The sequence below is a fragment of the Sander lucioperca genome, chromosome 14 (assembly GCF_008315115.2).
Source record: "Sander lucioperca isolate FBNREF2018 chromosome 14, SLUC_FBN_1.2, whole genome shotgun sequence".
Classification (NCBI taxonomy): domain Eukaryota; kingdom Metazoa; phylum Chordata; class Actinopteri; order Perciformes; family Percidae; genus Sander; species Sander lucioperca.
Window position 1 is genome coordinate 4,159,049 of NC_050186.1, and position 20,411 is coordinate 4,179,459.

Genomic DNA, 20,411 nt, shown 5'->3' on the forward strand with positions numbered 1-20,411 from the left:
TATTTTCTGACATGGCATTAGTGTTAGTGTTTGCATTCGTAGTAGTCGTAGTATTAGCACAGTGTCAGTATTACCTTACAGTGGTATTAGCATTTGCATTAGCAGTAATATCAGTATATAACATATAGCAAAACTATTAGCATTAGTATTTTTGACAATGTACCAAAATAATAAATTATAAATAATAAAATGCAGTTTGGGAAATTGTGATGGGCATTTTTACAAAATGTTCTGACATTTTATATGTCAAACAATTAATCGAAAAAATAACTCGAAGATTAATCGCTCATGAAAAAAAAACATTAGTTGCAGCCTTAAATTTGTATACATGCATATACCCTTAATGTATCTACATGTCTGTATTTTAATTTCTTATTATTTATTTTACTGACAACGTGACGTAAAAAAGGCCCCTCTTGTCGACTCAGCTGTAACCTTAAAAAAAGAAGAAAAGAGAGAAAAAGGAACAAAACCCCCCCGACCAATCAGAAACCGCCCTGTTGGCCCTACAGACATCCCGTCATGCTCATGGCCTCAGCGCTACGTCAGCAGTGATACAGAAACATGGCGGTGTCCATTGCACAGCGCCCGGCTGCCAAAGCTCGTGTGTTGTTATTAACTTTTCTCACAACGTTAATATTTCACTGCAGTATCGCCGATATCGCCGCCGGTGCCTCGACGTCAGAAGAGCTTCCCCACCGCCGGTTTGAGTACAAATACAGCTTCAAAGGACCGCACCTGTCTCAGACCGACGGCAATATTCCGTTTTGGATTCACACTGGAAGTAAGTTTGCATCCAGCTGTCAACATCACAGAGCTACAGAGCTGCTGGTCGTCTGTTATTTGAATTTAAAACCCTCAAGTATCAAGATGACATGAGGACAGCTGAGGCCGGTCATGTTTACGGTTTATAACTGACATGTTTCCGCTCAGGATGTTGCAGAAATGACAGCGGTTTGCTTTGTGCATCCATTTAAAACGGAACCAGGGAATTGACACATTTTAGCACCCTAGATTTAATGTCAGAGTTCCAGCCCTATTCAAACGTGTCCTAGGCTGATTAAAAACTACACGTTAAAGGCAGACACATGCAACTCAAGTGTTGAACTTTCCTCTTGCAAAGATGGGCCTTTGGATTCTTGCATCACACAGTGAGTTGTCTAGTTGCTGATATGAGCATTCAATAAGCTGCAGCATGAGATTACACTGCACTCCCTTCGAAATCAGCATTGATTTAGGGCTCTAACAAAAGATTATTAGTCTGTTGATTAGTCTGTCAATTTCCCAGAGTCAAAGGTGACATAAAGAATCTTTTGGGGACATTTTCTCTCCTTTGTTAGACAGGACAATATAGAGGTGACAGGAAACTAGGGGAGAGAGATGTGGGGGGTGGCATAAAAAGTCTAGACTCAAAGTGGGGACATTTTGATAACATGGACAGTGTCCATGTTGCTTGTTTTGTCCAACCAACAGTAGACAACCTTAATTTTTTCAGTTTACTAGAAAGAAAATAATAAAGAAAATAAGCAAATCCTAAGCAAAAAGCTAGAACTAGGTAATGTTGACTTAAATATTTGATTGACGTATCAATTAATCAACTGTTTAGTCTATAAAATGTTCAAAATCAGAGACGGAATGCCCATCACAAGTTTCCAGAACAAAATGCTTGTTTTATTGGTCCAGCACTGCAAAACCCAACGTTACTCAAGTTAAAATGATATGAAACAGAGAAAAGAAAAGCAGTGACATTAACAATAAATTGATAGGTTCTCGTTTCAGCACAAGTATGCAATTTATGTAAGGCAAAATATGAGTAAATAATGTAATAATGAGTAAACCTAGATTGTACAAACAAATCTGAGGAAAATGCTTTACAGTTTGTGAATCTGGTACTGAGGCAGTTAAAAGATTAGAGTAGGCACACCCTGATAATGCTGGCTTATGATAACAATACGGCAAGTTAGCTTAGTGGAAGAAGGAGACACAGACTACTTTTGTGTGCATGTGGTTTTGGTAAAACCTTACATATGTTGTTGACATTTTTGTAGATGACTTAGTAGGATATTATTTTATTAGGGATCATTGAACATAACATGCTACTAAAATCATGCTTATTCTCTCCATCTCTCCTTTCCATCCAAGATGCTATTCCTAGTGCAGACCAGGTGCGCATTACAACGTCCCTCAGGAGTCAGAAGGGCTCTGTGTGGACAAAAAACAAAGTCAGCTTTGACAACTGGGAGGCCGAGGTGACCTTTAGAGTATCTGGAAGAGGCCGGATGGGAGCGGACGGTTTGGTAAGGACAGGCAGTTCAATTTTCTTTTAGGGAATGTGTTATCCTATACAACTTACTAATGCACTTCCAATCACAGTTGTTATTAAAGTTTAGTTTACGTTTAATATATTGTCAGTACAGAACCATCAGACACTACACTGAACTGGCATACTCTACTACTCTATGCATTTACACTGGGGATGGGTATGAATACTTTTGGAGCACCAACACATGATTCAAAAGTTGGTATTGAATGTTTGGTCACATTCTTGCTCACATTCTTGCTTTAATCAGATATTTAATAATCCAAATCAGTAAAACATTCTTACTTTTCACTGTTATAGTTTATGTAGGTAGAGCAATGAATGAAAAGTAAACATCTTAATATTCCCCAAACTGAGGAAGTATTGGTTATGTGTTGTTACAGAAATGTAGCTATTTTACTGACTCTGACATCTTCAAATGATATCCAGCCCTAATCTGCACTACCCTGCAGTTTACACTTAATCCACGACCTTACAGCCAAATGATGTCCAACCTTATAATTGATGAATAAACCAAACCTATATGTTGACCATGTTGATGTGAGAAATAAAGATGACCTGTAACGAGACCTCCTGTGACAACAGGTAAATAAAATATTCCGGTTGCATATTAAAACTGCATTTTGAGAGAAGGTGCATTTCCTGTTTCATGAGGTGTGTCACGCCAACAGGGTTTACATTACAAGCATTTCCTCACCTGACAGAAGAACAGTTATGAACAGCATACACATCTTCAGCTAGCTTGTGCTGCATAGTAGTAGCTTAATGTTTTTAATATACATTCTATAATATTGATGAGTTAAAACATGCCACTGGATGATTTAATCATGTCAAGGTGTGACGACTGCAGATCCATTTACAGCTGCACTTAAACACTTATGGTAAATACCTGTGATATTTTCTCCCACATTCACTGTTTAACTGTTGACCTGACTTAACTTATTCGTCAGAAGAGAACCTAAAAGAGGCAAATCAAAAAACAATCACAAAGGAAAATGCCTACTGCCTTTGACTTTTGTTTTGTAAAGGGTACTGAAACAAACTTAACATTTGTACCACGTTTTCTTTGCCTACCAGGCTTTGTGGTTCACCACTGCACAAGGCCTCGATGGTCCAGTGTACGGTGCTGCCGACCAGTGGAATGGAGTTGGAATCTTCTTTGACTCCTTTGACAACGATGGAAAGGTTGGTTTTCATTCTTTAGCCATAACTGTCAATGATTGTATATTTCCAGAAGTGTTCCTGAAAGTGTTTCATGGGGAGTTTTTGTAAACTGGCCAAAAAGACTCGCTGCTGAAGCCATGTTCATTCTTTGACGGCTTCTGTTTGGTTGTTATCAACTGGTTTAGTTATAGAGGAAGAGTGTTGAAAATGAAATTACAGCCGTGAGCCGATCCATTTTTCAGATTCACTTTATACATCTTCAGAAACTTAAAGGCACAATGAGTAGGATTTTTTATATACAAAAAGAATCCCTCTCAATCATCACTTATGACCCATGTGGCTGTGTCTGTATCTGCAGAGACCCTGCCCTCTGCCTGTATTTTCTTTTTCTTTTCATTTTCTGTGTTCGGGACTGTTTTTGGGCGTTAACCTCTAAATCCTTTAAAAACGTAGCAACCATGTGCCAGCACACATCGAAGAGGAAGCCACAAAAAAATTCAAATATAGCGAGGCGAAACGCCAAGCAGACAAATCTCGTTCTGAAACGAGAGTGGATCTGGAGTTGGCTTTCACCTGCTGGCAACCGACAAATCCTACTCATTCTGCCTTTTAAATATTAGTAGTAGTGATATTAGTTTTGGCTCATTTTGGGGGTTATAAGAAACATAAAACAAAAACATATGTACATGTTTTCCTTTTCTCTTCATTGAACCCTATGAAGTCTTAATTTATTATGTATGTTATTTTAAATATGAAATGTTTATTCTTTATATTTTGTAAATAGTTGTAGAAAGTAGATATATTCATAAGTAGATAGTTAAATAGGTTGCTGTCATACAAAACAAATGCTTCATAGCTCTGTTTATCTCACATTTGAACATTATTTATTTCAGGTATGGGATTGATATTTTTAGAGATTACCTAAAAGCAAAGCCACCTCTGGTCGTCAGATGAAAAAAAAAAAAAAAAAGGATTAATGGGTTTCCTTGTTTTCTTCCATTTTCATTCCAGAAAAATAACCCCGCTATACTTGTTGTGGGAAACAATGGCAACCTTGTTTATGACCATCAAAAGTAAGTAAACATTTCTTTTGCATTGCTCAGATGTCATCACCAACTTAAAATTCAACTTAAAGAAGATTAGGAAATATGATTATATTTGCTTGGAAAGTAAATAATCCTCTATCTTTCCTAATCTCCCCCGGGCCAGTGAAAGCTTTAAATCACTTTTCCAGTGCCATTTCAGTTTGTCTTAGAATTCACACTGTTTACTGTTACCACTAAACAAGTATTTACAAAAACATACATGGGCATTAATGTTATTCAGTTATTTAATAAACTCTTACCATCATACTGTGTTTTTCCTCCGCTCGTGTTCAGTGTTTATGTGGAGCACAATGCTGTATATAGGTAAATGCAATTGTTATATTTTGTCTGAAAATGTTGTTTTGATCCAGTGACGGCACAACACAAGCCCTCGGCACATGTTTACGAGACTTCCGCAACAAACCCTATCCTGTCCGAGCCAAAATAACGTACTACAAGAAGACGCTGACGGTAGGAGAAACCATAAACACTAGTTATTATTACCTATCCATATGAAGCTGTATATGAAGAGAAAAGAGGCAGTTCTACCTCGTTAACAATCAACACTTTTCAGCCTACGGCCCTGGTTTCATGATGCCACATAATGACGATTAGTACAGTCAGTGGTGTTTTGTTTAGCTGCATCATTGTTCTGTCTTCCTCCTCAGGTTATGATCAACAACGGTTTCACTCCAGACAGAGAGGACTACGAGTTCTGCACAAAGGTGGACAACATGATCATTCCCAGTGAGGGCTTCTTTGGCATTTCAGCTGCCACTGGAGGTTTAGCAGGTACTATTCCATTCTCTGTGTTGAAATCTTTGAAGTTGTGAGTTAAATGTGAGTATTGAGTATTCTCTACTACTCTGTAGTCCTCTTACTAAAAAGTCCCTCTTGAGCCATTTAGACACCAGACTAGTTTTCTCACCTGAGCAAAAATACAAAATCATTCATTTAAATTGTCAGGTGTGGAGGCATAAACAGGCTGATTAGTGCATATTCCACAGTAACTTCTGTATGCATTTCCATCAAAGGACTGTTTAGTTTAAAATAAGTATAATAAAATAAATACAAACCGGCAGCTTTGTATTTTATATAATGGCAATTTCCTAAATATATTTTTTTCTTTTCTGAAATTACTTCCACGAGTTATTGTCTCATTATCATGAGCTTATTATTCTATTAATAGTTATCTGTTATCCTCCTTTTCATCAGCATATTTCAACACCTTAACATTTTCCCATTATGACTCTCTAAAAAGATTTTAAATTGATATTACCCCATTATTAAAGTTTTTTTTACCTTGATAAAACATAATTGTTCTTTATTGTTGTTACCCCATTACAACTTTGTTAATAACAAGTGTCATTCTCATGTTTCTGACCTGCTATTCCCCTATTGCAGAAAATGATATTATCATTGTTATAACCAAGAGATCACTCTGTAATTACCCCATAATCACCCTTTTCCTCTAACTTATACCCCCTTTTAACCTTGTCATTACCGTGCAGTAATGAAAAGTGCTACCATAAGTTAAAATCTGTTCATTTCTGTTGTAATTTCCTAATTCAGAATGTCTTTCTTCCATCAGATGACCACGATGTTTTGTCCTTCTTGTTGTTCAGACTCACAGAGCCAGGCCAGCAACCGGTATCTACATTTTACTAGAGCTTCTAATACTTTCACAATCCTGTGTGTCCAGTTCACTTTTCTGTAGCTGTGCTATGTCTCTGTGTGCGCATGCATGAATGTGCACAACGTAGCCTAAGCACAGCCTCTATTCAGAGTTTTTTTTTTTTTTTGTCTCTCCCTCTGAAGCCCCCACCAGATTCTGAGATTCCTAAAGAAGAGAAGGACAAGTACCAGGAGGAATTTCAGATCTTTCAGCAAGAGCTCGACAAAAAGAAAGAGGAGTTTCAGAAAGAGCACCCAGACGTCCAAGGAGAGCCAAGTTAGTTTTCTAAAAAGCAAATCCTAACGTGATCATGAATTGAATCATAAAGTTGAAAGTTGTTTTTATTTACTCTTTATGATCTGTTTTACTGTATATACTCTGATCAAGCCAAGTTCAATTGTTTGGAAAATTATAAATCAAAGAGCCACGAAACATAACAATATCTCAAGAAAGGTTTGTAGGTTGTATTTTAATTGGTTTTAATCTTTGTATCCTCTTCAGTTGAGGACTTGTATGAGAGCGTGAATGACCGGGAGATCCGTCAGGTGTTTGAAGGCCAGAACCGGATCCACCTGGAGATCAAACAGCTCCACCGGCAGCTCGCTATGATCCTGGACGAGCAGCGGCGATATGTTTCTGTTATCACGGACGACGTCGCCAAGAAGGGGACGAACGCTGAGTCGGGACAGGTGAGCGTGTCGTTGCCTAGAGTTGGGTTCTGTACACGAGATGCACACAAAGATGTTACAGGATTCGCAAATCATTTCAAATAGCATGTGTCATTTTTCACACAAACACAAATGTAGGGATGTGAATAACAATCAGTGGTTTTGCTTCTACAAAGCATAGATCCATTTCTAGTCAGTTTAATGGTTCAAAAATGTATTTGGATGATAAGAGACCACTGGCAACCTGCTCAAACAAATGATCAACACATTAAAAAAAACAACAATGCATTCCCTTCAGTATCATTTCTGTGTACTCTTCCTGAGGTTAACAGTTTTTATGACAGGTTATCAAAACTAATATATTCATAAAACTTTTTTTATGACTGCTTCATCAAATGTGGACACTGGAGTGTTTAACCTTCAGACCATTGTGTTGTATTTCTCTTTTAGCTGGATACTGTCGGTCAACAACAGTTGGGCACTGTCATAACCACCCAGCAGGAGGTTCTCAAAAGTCTGAATGAGCTGAGGTAAGTAACAACAGTTTTTGTCAATAATCATTGTTTTTTTATGTTTGGTCAGTCCTAAAAACTAGCTGTTGTTTTTAACATAAGAGAGATATGTGATACTCCAGAAAAACAAGAGAAATCCTGGCGGTTAAATCCCTCAAATCATATTTAATCTCAGGATGCAGTGGCTGCAACATCACAGGTATCTGCCAGCCTGATAATCCATCTGCAGCAACAGTCAGACGCACACACACACACACACACACACACAAACACACACACAAACACACACACACACACACGCTGAAAGCCTCAGCACTAAATGGGATAATCGTCACACTGTCTTGATCTTAGCTCTTAACCGTTTTACTCATTTGTTGTGATTAAATAAAAAATATGAATTACTAGGGGTATGAATCTTCACTGGTGTCACGATTCGATTATGATTATCCTGTCAACGATTCAAATCGATTGGATATCATGATGCGTCACCTCCTCAATATTATTATATATTGCTACACATGGTTTTCATCGACAAATTCAAGCAGTCAGATATATATGCACTCCCTTTTTTATTGTATCTGCTCTTAAAAAAGCCACTTCCTAAATGTAGCAGAGTCTGAACACAGCAGTCAACAGACAAAAGGCAACAACGACAACAAAAAAAGCAATAATCGATAATGGTCTGTCACTGCATCGATGCAGAACCATCCATCGCTATGCATGGATGCAATATTTAATTGTAACACCCCTATTAATTACCATGACTGCAGTACTTAAGTCTGGCCTCGAGTCCACCTTGTTGAATTCTTGCACTTGTCTTGGTCTCGTACCTTGTTGGACTCGGAATTGTCTTGGACTTGGCTACTGGGAACTGGGCAAGTTGTCCTGGCTGCTGATTTGGGATCAGTTGTACAGAACTCCTTAATCACCATATTAACCTTGGGCACTATTGCCTATTATGGTCTTGAACAGGACTTAATCTCGACTCTGTCTTGACTTGGTCTCGACTGGACCTGGTCTTGGACTTGACTTGGCAGTTTTTAAAAGATATCATCTCTGTGAATAAGAATTCTATCATTGCTGAGACATACAGCATGATAGGTATAGTAATATCCAGCGGTAATCTTCTCTTTCTTGTTCTGTAATTGTAAAAACGAGTGACGTGTCCATTCAAAACATGTCTGTTAAGAACTGTCCGATTGCTTGGCCTCCGGTATTTCTGCTTTCAGCTCAAGAACCGTTAGCCTGGCTATATAGGCGATCAGATGAACATTTGTCGAGAAAATCAAAGAACAGACACAGAGTCCTTCCATTTTAGTTAGATGGTCTCCTTACCACTCTCAGATGACGACAGCGTTTTGTTTTATCCTTTATGTTTTGGGCTTGTTTGCCTTTGATTGATTGGACAGATGTAGACAGTTAAGGGGGGAGAGTAAGAGGGGACGACATGCAGCAAAGGGCCGCGGGTTGGAATCGAACCAGGGCAACTGTGGTAAGGACTGAGCCTTGGTACATGGTGACGGAAGCTTAACATGTTTTTAATGCTGAGATAATACAGCTTAAGAGATTTTATGATGGTGTCCCTTCCATGACTGTTTTTTTTTATTTTTAAATGTTTAGAACTTGTATCTTGTGCTTTTGTATTGCTTGCCTAAGGTGCTTGTAGCCGTAGTCATTTTGAGCATGCAGAAGATTTAAAAAGAAAAACCCTTCTCATAAATTTGTGAGGGGATTTTAATTGATGTTTTTTCTCTATTTCGCCAATAATTAAGTTATAAATGATCCAACTGGTCTTGTGTTCAGCTTGTAATTGTCTTAGTCTTGAAGTCTTAAATTTACGTCAGCACTTTGTCCCCTTCCTAAAAAATCAATCGTCTAAACAAAGTATGTTTATTTTATTCAACAACAGCATATTTGTCCTGTGGCCGCAGTTTGATTATGTGTCTTAATTTTAACACACCCGCATTAAGAATTAATCAGAATCACAAGATATTAAATATTTTATTTTATGTAACATTAATCTCTTGGTCTCATGTATCATAAAAGAACCAAGCTGTTTATTTGCCCTAAATCCAACAGGACATTCATCCTCAAATGATTTTGCATACATGATTTTCTTTATTATATTGTTGACCCATAACTCACATGGACCCAAACTCTCACTTACGGGTCTCATTTGTTCTATTTCTACCTTTTCTATAAGTGAATTACATTGTATAGATAGCAGGGAACGACAGAGTTTCTGTAATAATTCAATTGTAAGAAAGCACATTATCAGAGGTGAACATGAGTAAGCTGATGGACAGTTGAGACCCTGGCAAAAGGCAGCAGCTGCTCCCTCTAATGTGCTAATGTTGCGACTGATCTGTATTACTTTGTAGATTAAACTCTCAGTTTATCCTGGCCCATCTTTTAAACACACATGATAGGACTTCATCTCAGACTCCAAGGAGGGCTTTCTGCTAATAAATGGGTCACTTGTAGCAGATGAAGATTAGATGTAGGGTTTAATAAATGCTCACTTACTTTCTCAAGGGAGATTTTGTTTTCTCCTCTCTGTAAAACAAATTAGATTTTGTTTATATGTCATCCCTGTCCGTCCTTTCAGACCTCAGCCATGTGGCCGAGCAAGAAAAGGCCACCATCTTAGCACCATTTAGTCCTTATCAGATTAGTAGTCTTAAAATACATCTGTCATACGCAGCCCAAACATGGTTTACCTCCAATTGATTTCTTTTCACAATCCATCTCTTAGGGCCTTCCTACTTACGCTGCTGGAATTCCTTTCATTTGTCTAGTCACTTTTTTCTTTATAATCGTCTTTCATGTGTTTTATGATGATAAGGGAAACTTATTGCTTTCTCCCTGTAAGTAATCAACTTTAAGAAATTTAATTTTGTCGAGAAATATGGGCTTAGACGTCTTCATTCTCTTCTAAAAATGGTTTACGCTGTATTTGTAGTTCATTTGCTGATTAAATTGAAAGTGAAGATAGAGATTTACAGATTTCACATTTTATTACTGGTGAGCCATGAACGTAATTGTTTTGGATTGTATATTTTGATGTCTTCTTGAGGGAATGATGCAAGAGTGAACATAGTTTTAGGTAACAAATATTACTTTAGAAACATACCCCTATTACCTAAGCAGATATTAGTAGTGACTTTTAACCCTCTCAACCATAAATCCTGCTACTCTCAATCTCATTCTTTCTTCATCTCAGACATTTTTGGAAAATATGCTTGAGTCTTTGCTGCCTGGCATTGGCAACCTCAGATGCCAAGACATCTGGAAATCACTGCACCCAGCCAAGCAATAGCACATAACCCCTGTAAAACCACAAATTTAAACAATATATAATGTGTTAATTAGTGTGCTTTATAGGTGCTGGTAGGATATTTTTTACCTTTTGGTTTGACAGAGCCAACTAAGCTTAAATTAGACAAACATACAGTATTTATATTAGGTCTGGTATTACTGATAATGCTTTAGCATAAATGTGTGGAAGTTGCAGATTGTGCTCATGTGTAAACAGCAGCAGTTACTTTGGGTAGGTGCATCAATAGATTTCATCTCAGAGAACCACAAAGAGGAAATTTCGTACTAAAAATACTATAACTCTTAAATGATGCTCACTTTTTTTGTCTAATTTAATCACACACAAAACCAATTACAATAGTCCCCATTGTGGACAATTATGTTCCTCATTAGCTAAGCAACCAGTAATGGTGAAAACATTTGCCAACTATCGAGAGTGGATCCAAACTAAGCCGGTGTTTTGCTCACAAGACGAACCAGACCCAGAAGAACCAGGCCTTTTTTATTGTTATTTAGTTATTTAAAACATTTTCTCTCCCTTTCTCACATTGGAAAGACTTAAGGCTACTTGACTTCACTCAATGAAACAATACATTTACAATGAATGCTTTTGTTTCCACCTTTCATGTGCTTTTTTATTTTGTCTTTAGCATTATGACGAGACTCTGGATTCCCGATAGCCGTCCTCTGTGATCTGTTTCTTATCCTCCTGTACTTGTAATCTGTTGTAAGAACATGTTTTTTTTTATAAGGGATTAATTCAGCAATCATGACCTCTTTTATCAGATGGTAATTTTCTGTTTTTCGAACTTTGAGAATATGTAGCCTCTAGTCAATAGGGATTAAAAGATTAATTTTGGACAATTTGTATTACTGTAAATAAATGATACCACACAGCATATTTACTGTACATCATGTTTCCCAACATGGATTCACTCAACACATGATTCAAATTGTCAAAGGTAAATACTATGTTGCAGAGATATTTATTTAGTATTAAAAGGCGTTTGCACTAAAGATTGTATCATTTCAGTCCTTTGGGGGAAGCAGTTGCAGCATTAAAGTGCTCATATTCTGCTTTTTGGCTTTTTCCCTTTCCTTTATTGTGTTATATACCTTTTTTTGTGCACGTTATAGGTTTACAAAGTGAAAAAGCCCAAAGTCCACCTCAAAGGGACTTACCATCTTCCAGAGAAAACACTGTTCACAAACTGCTCCAAACAGCTCTATTGTAGTCCAGCCTTTACTTCCGTGACGAACGTGCGTCACTTTGTAACACACGTTATAATGCTCGCCTAGCTGCACGCCCTCATACTCTGCAACTGACAAGCTAGCAGTGCTGACCTAGGTACTGCACATGTGCGACTTCCAACAAAGATGGAATAGAAGTGAGATGCCTCACTCTGTAGCTAAAACAGAGAGCTCAACACACAGGGTGAAAAGATGCGCTGCAGCAGTGTGCAGTACAACAAAAAATAGTGTTTTTTGAAAATTAAACCACATAAACCTATTTTGGTACAACCTCTAAATACAATTATGGACCTGAAAATGAGCATAATATGAGCACTTTAATGTTTTTCGCTCCTACAGTGACTTAGTGTGTCTTCTCTTTGTCACTGCAGAAACTCCTTTTATGAGTCACTGAAACAGATCGGCTTGACCCAACACCAGGGTAATGCAGGCGGTATGGGAACATACGAGAGCATTCAGCACTTCAACGACATCAAGGAGCATCTGCACACGGTCAAAAGGGACGTGGAGCACCTGGTCCAGCGCAATGCTCAGGTAGTAATCACAGTGTGAAAACTCTTATGGGGCAGTTTACAAAATAGATCAGAATTGACTGAACTCTGTGCTCTTTTCTGTATGTTTTCCCTCACAGAATCCTGCTGAGAAGGTTATGAAGTGCCCCGAGGTGCCTCCCATGCCTTCCTGCTTATCCACTGTTCATTTTGCAGTCTTCATTGTCGTCCAGTCAGTCCTGTTCTTCTGCTACATCATGTACAAGTAAGACATCAGTTGTTTTTATTTGGCTATACGAATGCTTGTGGATTTAAATGCCTCTAACCAGTAGGGTAATGTAACTTAGTACAGTTACTCAAGTGCTGTACTAGAAAAAAATATTTAAAATTGAATTCAGGGGAGTTTTTCCATTTTATGTTACTTTACACTTCTACTCCACGACATTTTGGAAGCCAATATTGTATTTTGTTCTCCACTGCATTTGTTAGATAACAGTAGCCACTTTAAAGATTCAGATTATTAATACAAAATATAAATCAACTAATAAATTAGGATGTATTTTTATGGATTACCGACAGTGTATAAAGTAATTAAAATGAGCTCCACTTTTACCAGCTGCAACAATAGTGATACTTGCACATTAATGCATCCTGAGTATAACCCAGTGATATATATTCATTTGTAATGGGCCATTCTGCATAAAGAGTACTTTGGTATTACTTGTACTAATACTTCTACTTTTAATTTAGTAAGATTTTGAATGCAGGACTTTTACTTGTAACAGAGTATTTCTACAGTGTGGTATTGCTACTTTTACTTAAGTAGAAGATCTAATTCCACGCTCTAATGCTTTGTGTCTCCTTCTTTTCTCTTGTAGAAGTCAACAAGAAGCAGCAGCAAAGAAGTTCTTTTGATGAAATGCATCTCTGAAAGAGAGTGTGTAAATGAGGGAATGTCCATTTTGATAATTGTATTTTGGTTGGATTATTTTCAGATTATAAGTTATTTTACTTGAAAAATTTGGTTTTGATGAAGTTTGTTTAAATGAATTGCAGATTTTTAATTAGATCAGTAAATCGTTGTGTATGAATGCTGTTGTGAGACCTCTGGATTTCAAATATTATGTAACATGTTCCTTACAGTATTTTGGTCGGTGGGATCCTTTTGATTTTGTTTTCAAAAGTCGAAATCTGCCCCAGTCCCATTTCAATGAAACTGAACTGAAAACAAAAAATCCCTGTGTTTTGAAATGTGCAATTTTGTAGAAAATAATGCTATTGGTGATGAAAATTCAGAGAAGATGTCTGCTTCTGTTTATCTGCTTTGATTGAGTCAGAAGTGTCAGAATCTGACATATCATCTACATGAACAATTTACATAAACAGAAAACCCAAATCCCTCTGGTGTTTGCTTATTTCATCATGTGAGATAAACTTCATAACGATGCTTCAACATGTAATGTCTTCTCTTCATCTCTCATGAGTCCAGTTTTTTCACAGTTAGCACCTACAGTACATAGTTTTTTGTAGATTTACAGTTATTAATTTAAAATTCATACAAAAGGCAAATTACAGTGTTATAAAATAGTCATTGTATAGTCTGTCATAAAAAATCAAAACAAGTCATTGTATAGTAAGTCATAAAAATGTCAAAAGTCATAGTAAGGTATTAAAAAAGTCATAGTACAGTATGTCATAAAAAGTTACAAAGTCATAGCATAATATGTCTAAAAGTCATAGTATAGTATGCAATAAAAAAGTCATAAAAGTCAGTATAGTATGTCTTAAAAAATGTCATGGCATAGTATGTCATAAAAAAGTCAAAAAGGTAGTAGTATAGTATATCAAAATAGTTTATTAAAAAAGTCATAGTATAGTATGTCGTAAAAAATGTCTGTATAGTATATCACAAAAATGTTTAAAAAAAAAAAGTCTATAGGATGTCGTACAAATTTCATAAAAAGACGTAGTAAAGTATGTCATAAAAAATGTCAAAAAGTCATAGTATAGTTGTCACGCTTGAACAGCAAAAGATGGACACAAATGCAGACGAAATCAGGCTGATGCAGTCAAACAATTTAATCAGGAACATCTAGTAGCTTACAAAACCTCCAAACATCAAGGAAGACAAACTGACAATGAGAAAGGGGAACAAATACACAATGCTAAATAAACACAGGTGGAATAAATCAGGGCAGAGCAGGCAATTGAAAATGCACAAGGCAGGAAGTAAAACCAGACATGACACATGAGGAGGTAACCTTAAAAAAAAACAGGGAGCAGACTACAAATACCCAGTATCATGACAATACTGTATTTTAAAAGTCATAGTACAGTATGTCATGAAAAATGTCATAATAGTATACTATAGGATGCCATCTACATTATTCATTTAGCTGATGCTTATATGTAAAGTGACAAACATTTACTGCATTCAACCTTGAAGATACCACCCAAAAATAGCAAGAATCATGCGAGTACATAAAATTCATCAAACTGGCAAAACTTGTTTCAATTGCTACATTTTAGGAACAAAAGAGAGAAAGTTTTTTATCTCTCTCTATCTTTTCATGGGCCAAGATGCAGTTGTGAGTGCAGGTGAGTCTTCAGTGTGCGATAGAAGATGTGTAGGGTTTCTTCTGTCCTGATGATCTGCTCCTTTCACCATTGAGGAGGCAGGACAGCAAACACTCCAGATTTTGTTGAGCGGTAGCTGGGCCCCCCTCATGAAAAAGGTGATGGTATGGTATGTCATAAAAACGTCATGGTATAGTATGTCATAAAAATATCATGTCAGAAAAAAACGTCATGGTATAGTATGTCTTTAAAAAATCAAAAAAGTCATAGTATAGTAAGTCATAAAAACGTCATAGTATAGTAAGTCATAAAAATCATATTATAGCATGTCATAAAAAGTCTAAAAAGTCATAGTTTAGTATGTCAAAAATTGTCAAAATATCCTGGTATAGTATATTGTAAAAATGTCAAAAAGTCATAGTATAATATGTCATAGAAAGTCATAGTATAGTATGTCATTAAAAATTAAAAAAGCCATAGTATAGTAAGTCATAAAATGTCAAAAAAGTCATAGTATAGTATGTAATAAAATGTCAAAGTATAGTACGTCATGTCATAAATTTTTTAAAAGTCATAGTATGTCATGAAAATCACAGTATAGTAATTCATAAAAAATTCATAGTATAGTATGTAATAAAATGTCAAAGTATAGTATGTCATAAAAATGTTAAAAACATCATAGTACAGTATGTCAAAATATTAAAAAGTCATAGTTTAGTATGCCATTAAAAATTCAAAAAAGTCATGAAAAATTCTTAGTATAGTATGTCATAAAAACTAATAATATGTCAAAAAAGTAAAATAAAAGTCATAGTATAGTATGTAGTAAAAACTGTAAAAAAGTCATAGTATAGTATGTCATGAACAAATCACATTCATAAAAAAGTCATAGAATGTCATAAAACATCATGGTATAGCATATCATTAAAATGTCATAGTATAGTTGTCACGCTTGAACAGCAAAAGACGGACACAAACGCAGACGAAATCATGTTCATGCAGTCAAACAATTTAATGAACAGAAGGCTACAAAACAGTCAGGAACATCTAGTACCTCACAAAAATTCCAAACATTAAGCAGGACGAACCGACAATGAGACGGGATCAAATACACAATGCTGATTAACCACAGGTGGAATAAATGAGGGCAGAGCAGGCAATTGAAAATGCACGAGGCAGGAAGTAAAACCAGACATACAAGGAGTTAACCTTCAAAATTAAACAGGAAACAGACTTTACAAAAACCCAGTATCATGACAATACTATGTCTTTAAAAAGTCATAAGAAGTCAGAGTACAGTAAGCCATGAACAATTTCATATTAGTATACTATATGATGCAATTTACATTATTCATTTAGCAGATGCTTTTATCCAAAGTGACTAACAAATACTGCTTTCAACCTTGAAGATGCAAACCAACAATAGCAAGAATCATGCGAGTACATGAAATTCATCAAATTAGAAACAAAAGTAAGAAAGGTTTTTTTTTTTTCTCTCTCTCTATCTTTTCATGGGCCAAGATGCAGTCTGAACAGGTGAGTCTTCAGTGTGCGACATAAGATGTGTAGGGTTTCTGCTGTCCATTGTGGAGCAAAAACAGCAAACACTCCGGATTTTGTCAAGTGGTAGCTGGGCCACCTTCATAAAAAAGGTGATAGTATGGTATGTCATAAAAACGTCATAGTATAGTATGTCATACAAATGTCATGAATAGGTCATGGACTAGTATGTCATAAAAATGTCATAACAAATCAAAGTGTAGTGTGCCGAAAAAAAAAAGTCTTAGTATAGGTATGTCGTTAAAAAGTCATAAAAAAGTCATAGTATGTCAGAAAAACTTTACAGTCATAGGAAATATAAAAAGCCACAGTAGGTTATAGTATGTCATAAAACGTTATATAGTTTGACATAAAAGTCAAAAAAGTCATAGTATAGTATGTCATAAAAAGGTCAAAAATGTCATGAAATAGTGTGTTATAAAAGTATCAAAAAAGTCATAGTAGCCTATAGTGTATCATAAAACATATAAAAAATCATTGTATTTAATGTCGAAAAAGTGATCAAAAGTCATAGTATAGTCTGTCGAAAAAAATAGTATAGTATGTCAAAAAAGTGATAAAAAAAGTCATAGTATTTCATGTCGAAAAAAATCATAGTATAGTATGTCAAAAAAGTCATAGTATAGTATGCCATGAAAAATCATAGTATAGTATGTCATAAACATGTCAAAGTAGAGCATGTCAAAAAGTGATTAAAAAGTCATAGTATATTATGTCGAAAAAAGTGATTGTATGTTCAAAAAAATCATGGTATAGCATGTCAAAACAGTAATTAAAAAGTCTTAGTATAGTATGTTGAAAGAACTTATAAAAAAGTCATAGTATAGTATGTCGAAAAAAGTCATAGTGTAGTATGTCAAAAAAGTGAGAAAAAAGTCATAGTATAGTAAGTTGAAAAAAGTCATAGTGTAGTATGTCAAGAAAAAGTTATAAAAAAGTTATAGTATAGTAATGTCGAAAAAAGTGACAAAAAAGTAATAGTATAGTATGTCAAAAAAGTCATAGTGTAGTATGTAAAAAAATAATGAAAAAAGCATAGTGTAGTATGTCGAAATAGGTCATAGTATTCAATGTCGAAAAAAGTGATAAAAAAGTCCTAGTATTGTATGTCAAAAAAGTCATAGAATAGTATTTCAAAAAAAGTTATAAAAAAGTCATAGTATAGTATGTCAAAAAGTCATAGTATAGTATGTCAAAAAAGTGCTTACAAAGTCATAGTATAGTATGTCGACAAACCTCGTAGTGTAGTATGTCACAAAAGTGATTAAAAATTCATAGAATAGTATGTCAAAAAGTTATAAAAAAAAAGTCCTAGTATTGTATGTCAAAAAACGTCATAGAACAGTATTTCAAAAAAAGTTATTGAAAAGTCATAGTATAGTATGTCGAAAAAAGTGAGAAAAAAGATGAACCAAAACATCCACTCCCCAGCAGCTCAGATATAAAATAAAATAGAATAAAAAGTCATAATACGTTGAAAAATGTAAAAAAAAATTCATAGTCGAAAAAAGTAATAACAAGTCATAGTATAGTATGTCCAAAATGTATACAGTAGGTTTTGTGTGAAAAAAGTAATAAAAAGTCATAGTATAGTATGTCACAAAAATCATATTATAGCATGTCATAAAAAGTCTAAAAAGTCAGCCATAGTATAGTAAGTCATAAAAATGTCAAAAAAGTCATAGTATAGTATGTATTAAAATGTCAAAGTATAGTACGTCATGTCATAAATTTTTTAAAAGTCATAGTATGTCATGAAAATCATAGTATAGTAATTCATAAAAAATTCATAGTATAGTATGTAATAAAATGTCAAAGTATAGTATGTCATAAAAATGTTAAAAACATCATAGTACAGTATGTCAAAATATTAAAAAGTCATAGTTTAGTATGCCATTAAAAATTCAAAAAAGTCATAATATAGTAAGTCATGAAAAATTCTTAGTATAGTATGTCATAAAAACTAATAATATGTCAAAAAAGTAAAATAAAAGTCATAGTATAGTATGTAGTAAAAACTGTAAAAAAGTCATAGTATAGTATGTCATGAACAAATCACATTCATAAAAAAGTCATGGTATAGCATATCATAAAAACGTCATAGTATAGTAAGTCATAAAAATCATATTATAGCATGTCATAAAAAGTCTAAAAAGTCATAGTATAGTATGTCAAAAATTGTCAAAATATCATGGTATAGTATATTGTAAAAATGTCAAAAAGTCATAGTATAATATGTCATAGAAAGTCATAGTATAGTATGTCATTAAAATTAAAAAAGCCATAGTATAGTAAGTCATAAAAATGTCAAAAAAGTCATAGTATAGTATGTAATAAAATGTCAAAGTATAGTACGTCATGTCATAAATTTTTTAAGTGTTGAACAAATTGATGAAAAAGTCATAGTATTGTATGTTTAAAAAAGTGCTAAAAAAGTATGACAAATAGTCATAGTTGAAAAAAGTCATAGTATAGTTTGTCAAAAAAAGTGATTATAAAGTCATAGTATATTATGTCGAAAAAAGTAAAGAAAAAAGTTATATTGTATTTCGAAAAAGCACATAGTATTCTATGTCTAAAAAAGTCATAGAATAGTATGTCGAAAAAAGATGTAAAACGTCATAAAATAGTTGTACGTCTTATTAGTATTCGATGTTTAAAAACGTCATAGTATAGTCTTGTCAAAAAAAGTGAGTAAAAAGTCATAGAATAGAATGTCGAAAAAAGTCAGTAAAAAATCATAATACTCGAAAAAAGTAATAAAAAGTCTTAATATAGTTTGTTGAAAATGTATACAGTAGAGTATGTGTAAAAAAAGTAATAAAAAGTCATAGTATGGAATGTCGAAAAAAAGTCATAATACGTTGAAAAATGTAAAAATATTGAAAAAAAGTCATAGTATTTGCAGTTTGAAAAAAATTATAAATAACTCATAGTATAGTATGTCGAAAAAAGTCATTAAAAAATCATAGTACAGTAAATTGAAAAAGTGATTAAAAAAAAGTCATAGTATAGAATGTCGAAAAAAGTAATAAAAAAGTCATTGTATAGTATCTCAGAAAAAAGTGACAAAAAGTAATAGTATTGTATGTCAAAAAAGTGATAAAAAAAAATCATAGTATAGTATGTCGAAAAAAGTTATAAAAATGTGATAGGACATAGTATGTCAAAATAAATCCTAGTATAATTTGTGGAAAAAAGTGAGAAGAAAGCTATAGTATAGTATGTCAAAAAAAGTGATTAAAAAGTCATAGTATATTATGTCAAAAAAGGTCATAGAATTCTATGTCGAAAAAGTGAAAACGTCATAGTATAGCTTGTCGAAAAAAGTGATAGTATAGTACGTCGAAAAAAGTGATAGTATTCAATATCGAAAAAAGTGATAAAAGAGTCAAGGTATAGCATGTCGAAAAAAGTGATAAAAAAGTAATACTATAGTATGTCAAAAAAAGTCATAAAAAGTCATAGTATTGTATGTCGAAAAAAGGCATAGTATAGTATGTAAAAAAAAAAGTGATAAAAAAGTCATAGTATAGTATGTGTAAAAAAAGTCATAGTAAAGTATGTAAAAAAAGGGATTAAAAAGTCATAGCATAGTATGTCGAAAAAGGTCATTGTATTATATGTCGAAAAAAGTGATAAAAAAGCCATAGTATAGTTTGTCAAAAAAAGTGAAAAAGTCATAGTATAGTATGTCAAAAAAGTGTTAAAAAAGTCAAAGTATAGTATGTCGATAAAAGTAATAGTATGGTATGTTAAAAAAGTCATAATTATAGTATGTCGAAAATAG

At 34.3% G+C, this 20,411-nt stretch overlaps 1 protein-coding gene across 1 annotated transcript; it reads left to right on the plus strand.

Moving 5' to 3' along the window:
* The first annotated feature begins 521 nt into the window (after positions 1 to 521).
* On the plus strand, positions 522 to 13,880 carry lman1 (lectin, mannose-binding, 1). Its single transcript, XM_031317765.2, has 13 exons — positions 522 to 784; positions 2,143 to 2,297; positions 3,398 to 3,505; positions 4,496 to 4,557; positions 4,941 to 5,040; positions 5,238 to 5,361; positions 6,161 to 6,219; positions 6,388 to 6,520; positions 6,746 to 6,933; positions 7,363 to 7,442; positions 12,365 to 12,527; positions 12,625 to 12,749; positions 13,363 to 13,880. The coding sequence occupies exons 1-13, from the start codon at positions 565 to 567 to the stop codon at positions 13,397 to 13,399; spliced, it is 1,554 nt and encodes a 517-aa protein (XP_031173625.1). The 5' UTR covers positions 522 to 564; the 3' UTR covers positions 13,400 to 13,880.
* The last annotated feature ends 6,531 nt before the right edge of the window (positions 13,881 to 20,411 follow it).

What these genes read in the sequence shown, in the direction of transcription:
- lman1 (XM_031317765.2), top strand. Translation starts at nt 565, where the DNA reads ATGGCGGTGTCCATTGCACAGCGCCCGGCTGCCAAAGCTCGTGTGTTG. An exon ending in ACTACAAGAAGACGCTGACG is followed by an intron (nt 5,041 to 5,237) that starts GTAGGAGAAACC and finishes CTTCCTCCTCAG; the next exon opens with GTTATGATCAACAACGGTTT. An exon ending in TGCCACTGGAGGTTTAGCAG is followed by an intron (nt 5,362 to 6,160) that starts GTACTATTCCAT and finishes TTCTTCCATCAG; the next exon opens with ATGACCACGATGTTTTGTCC.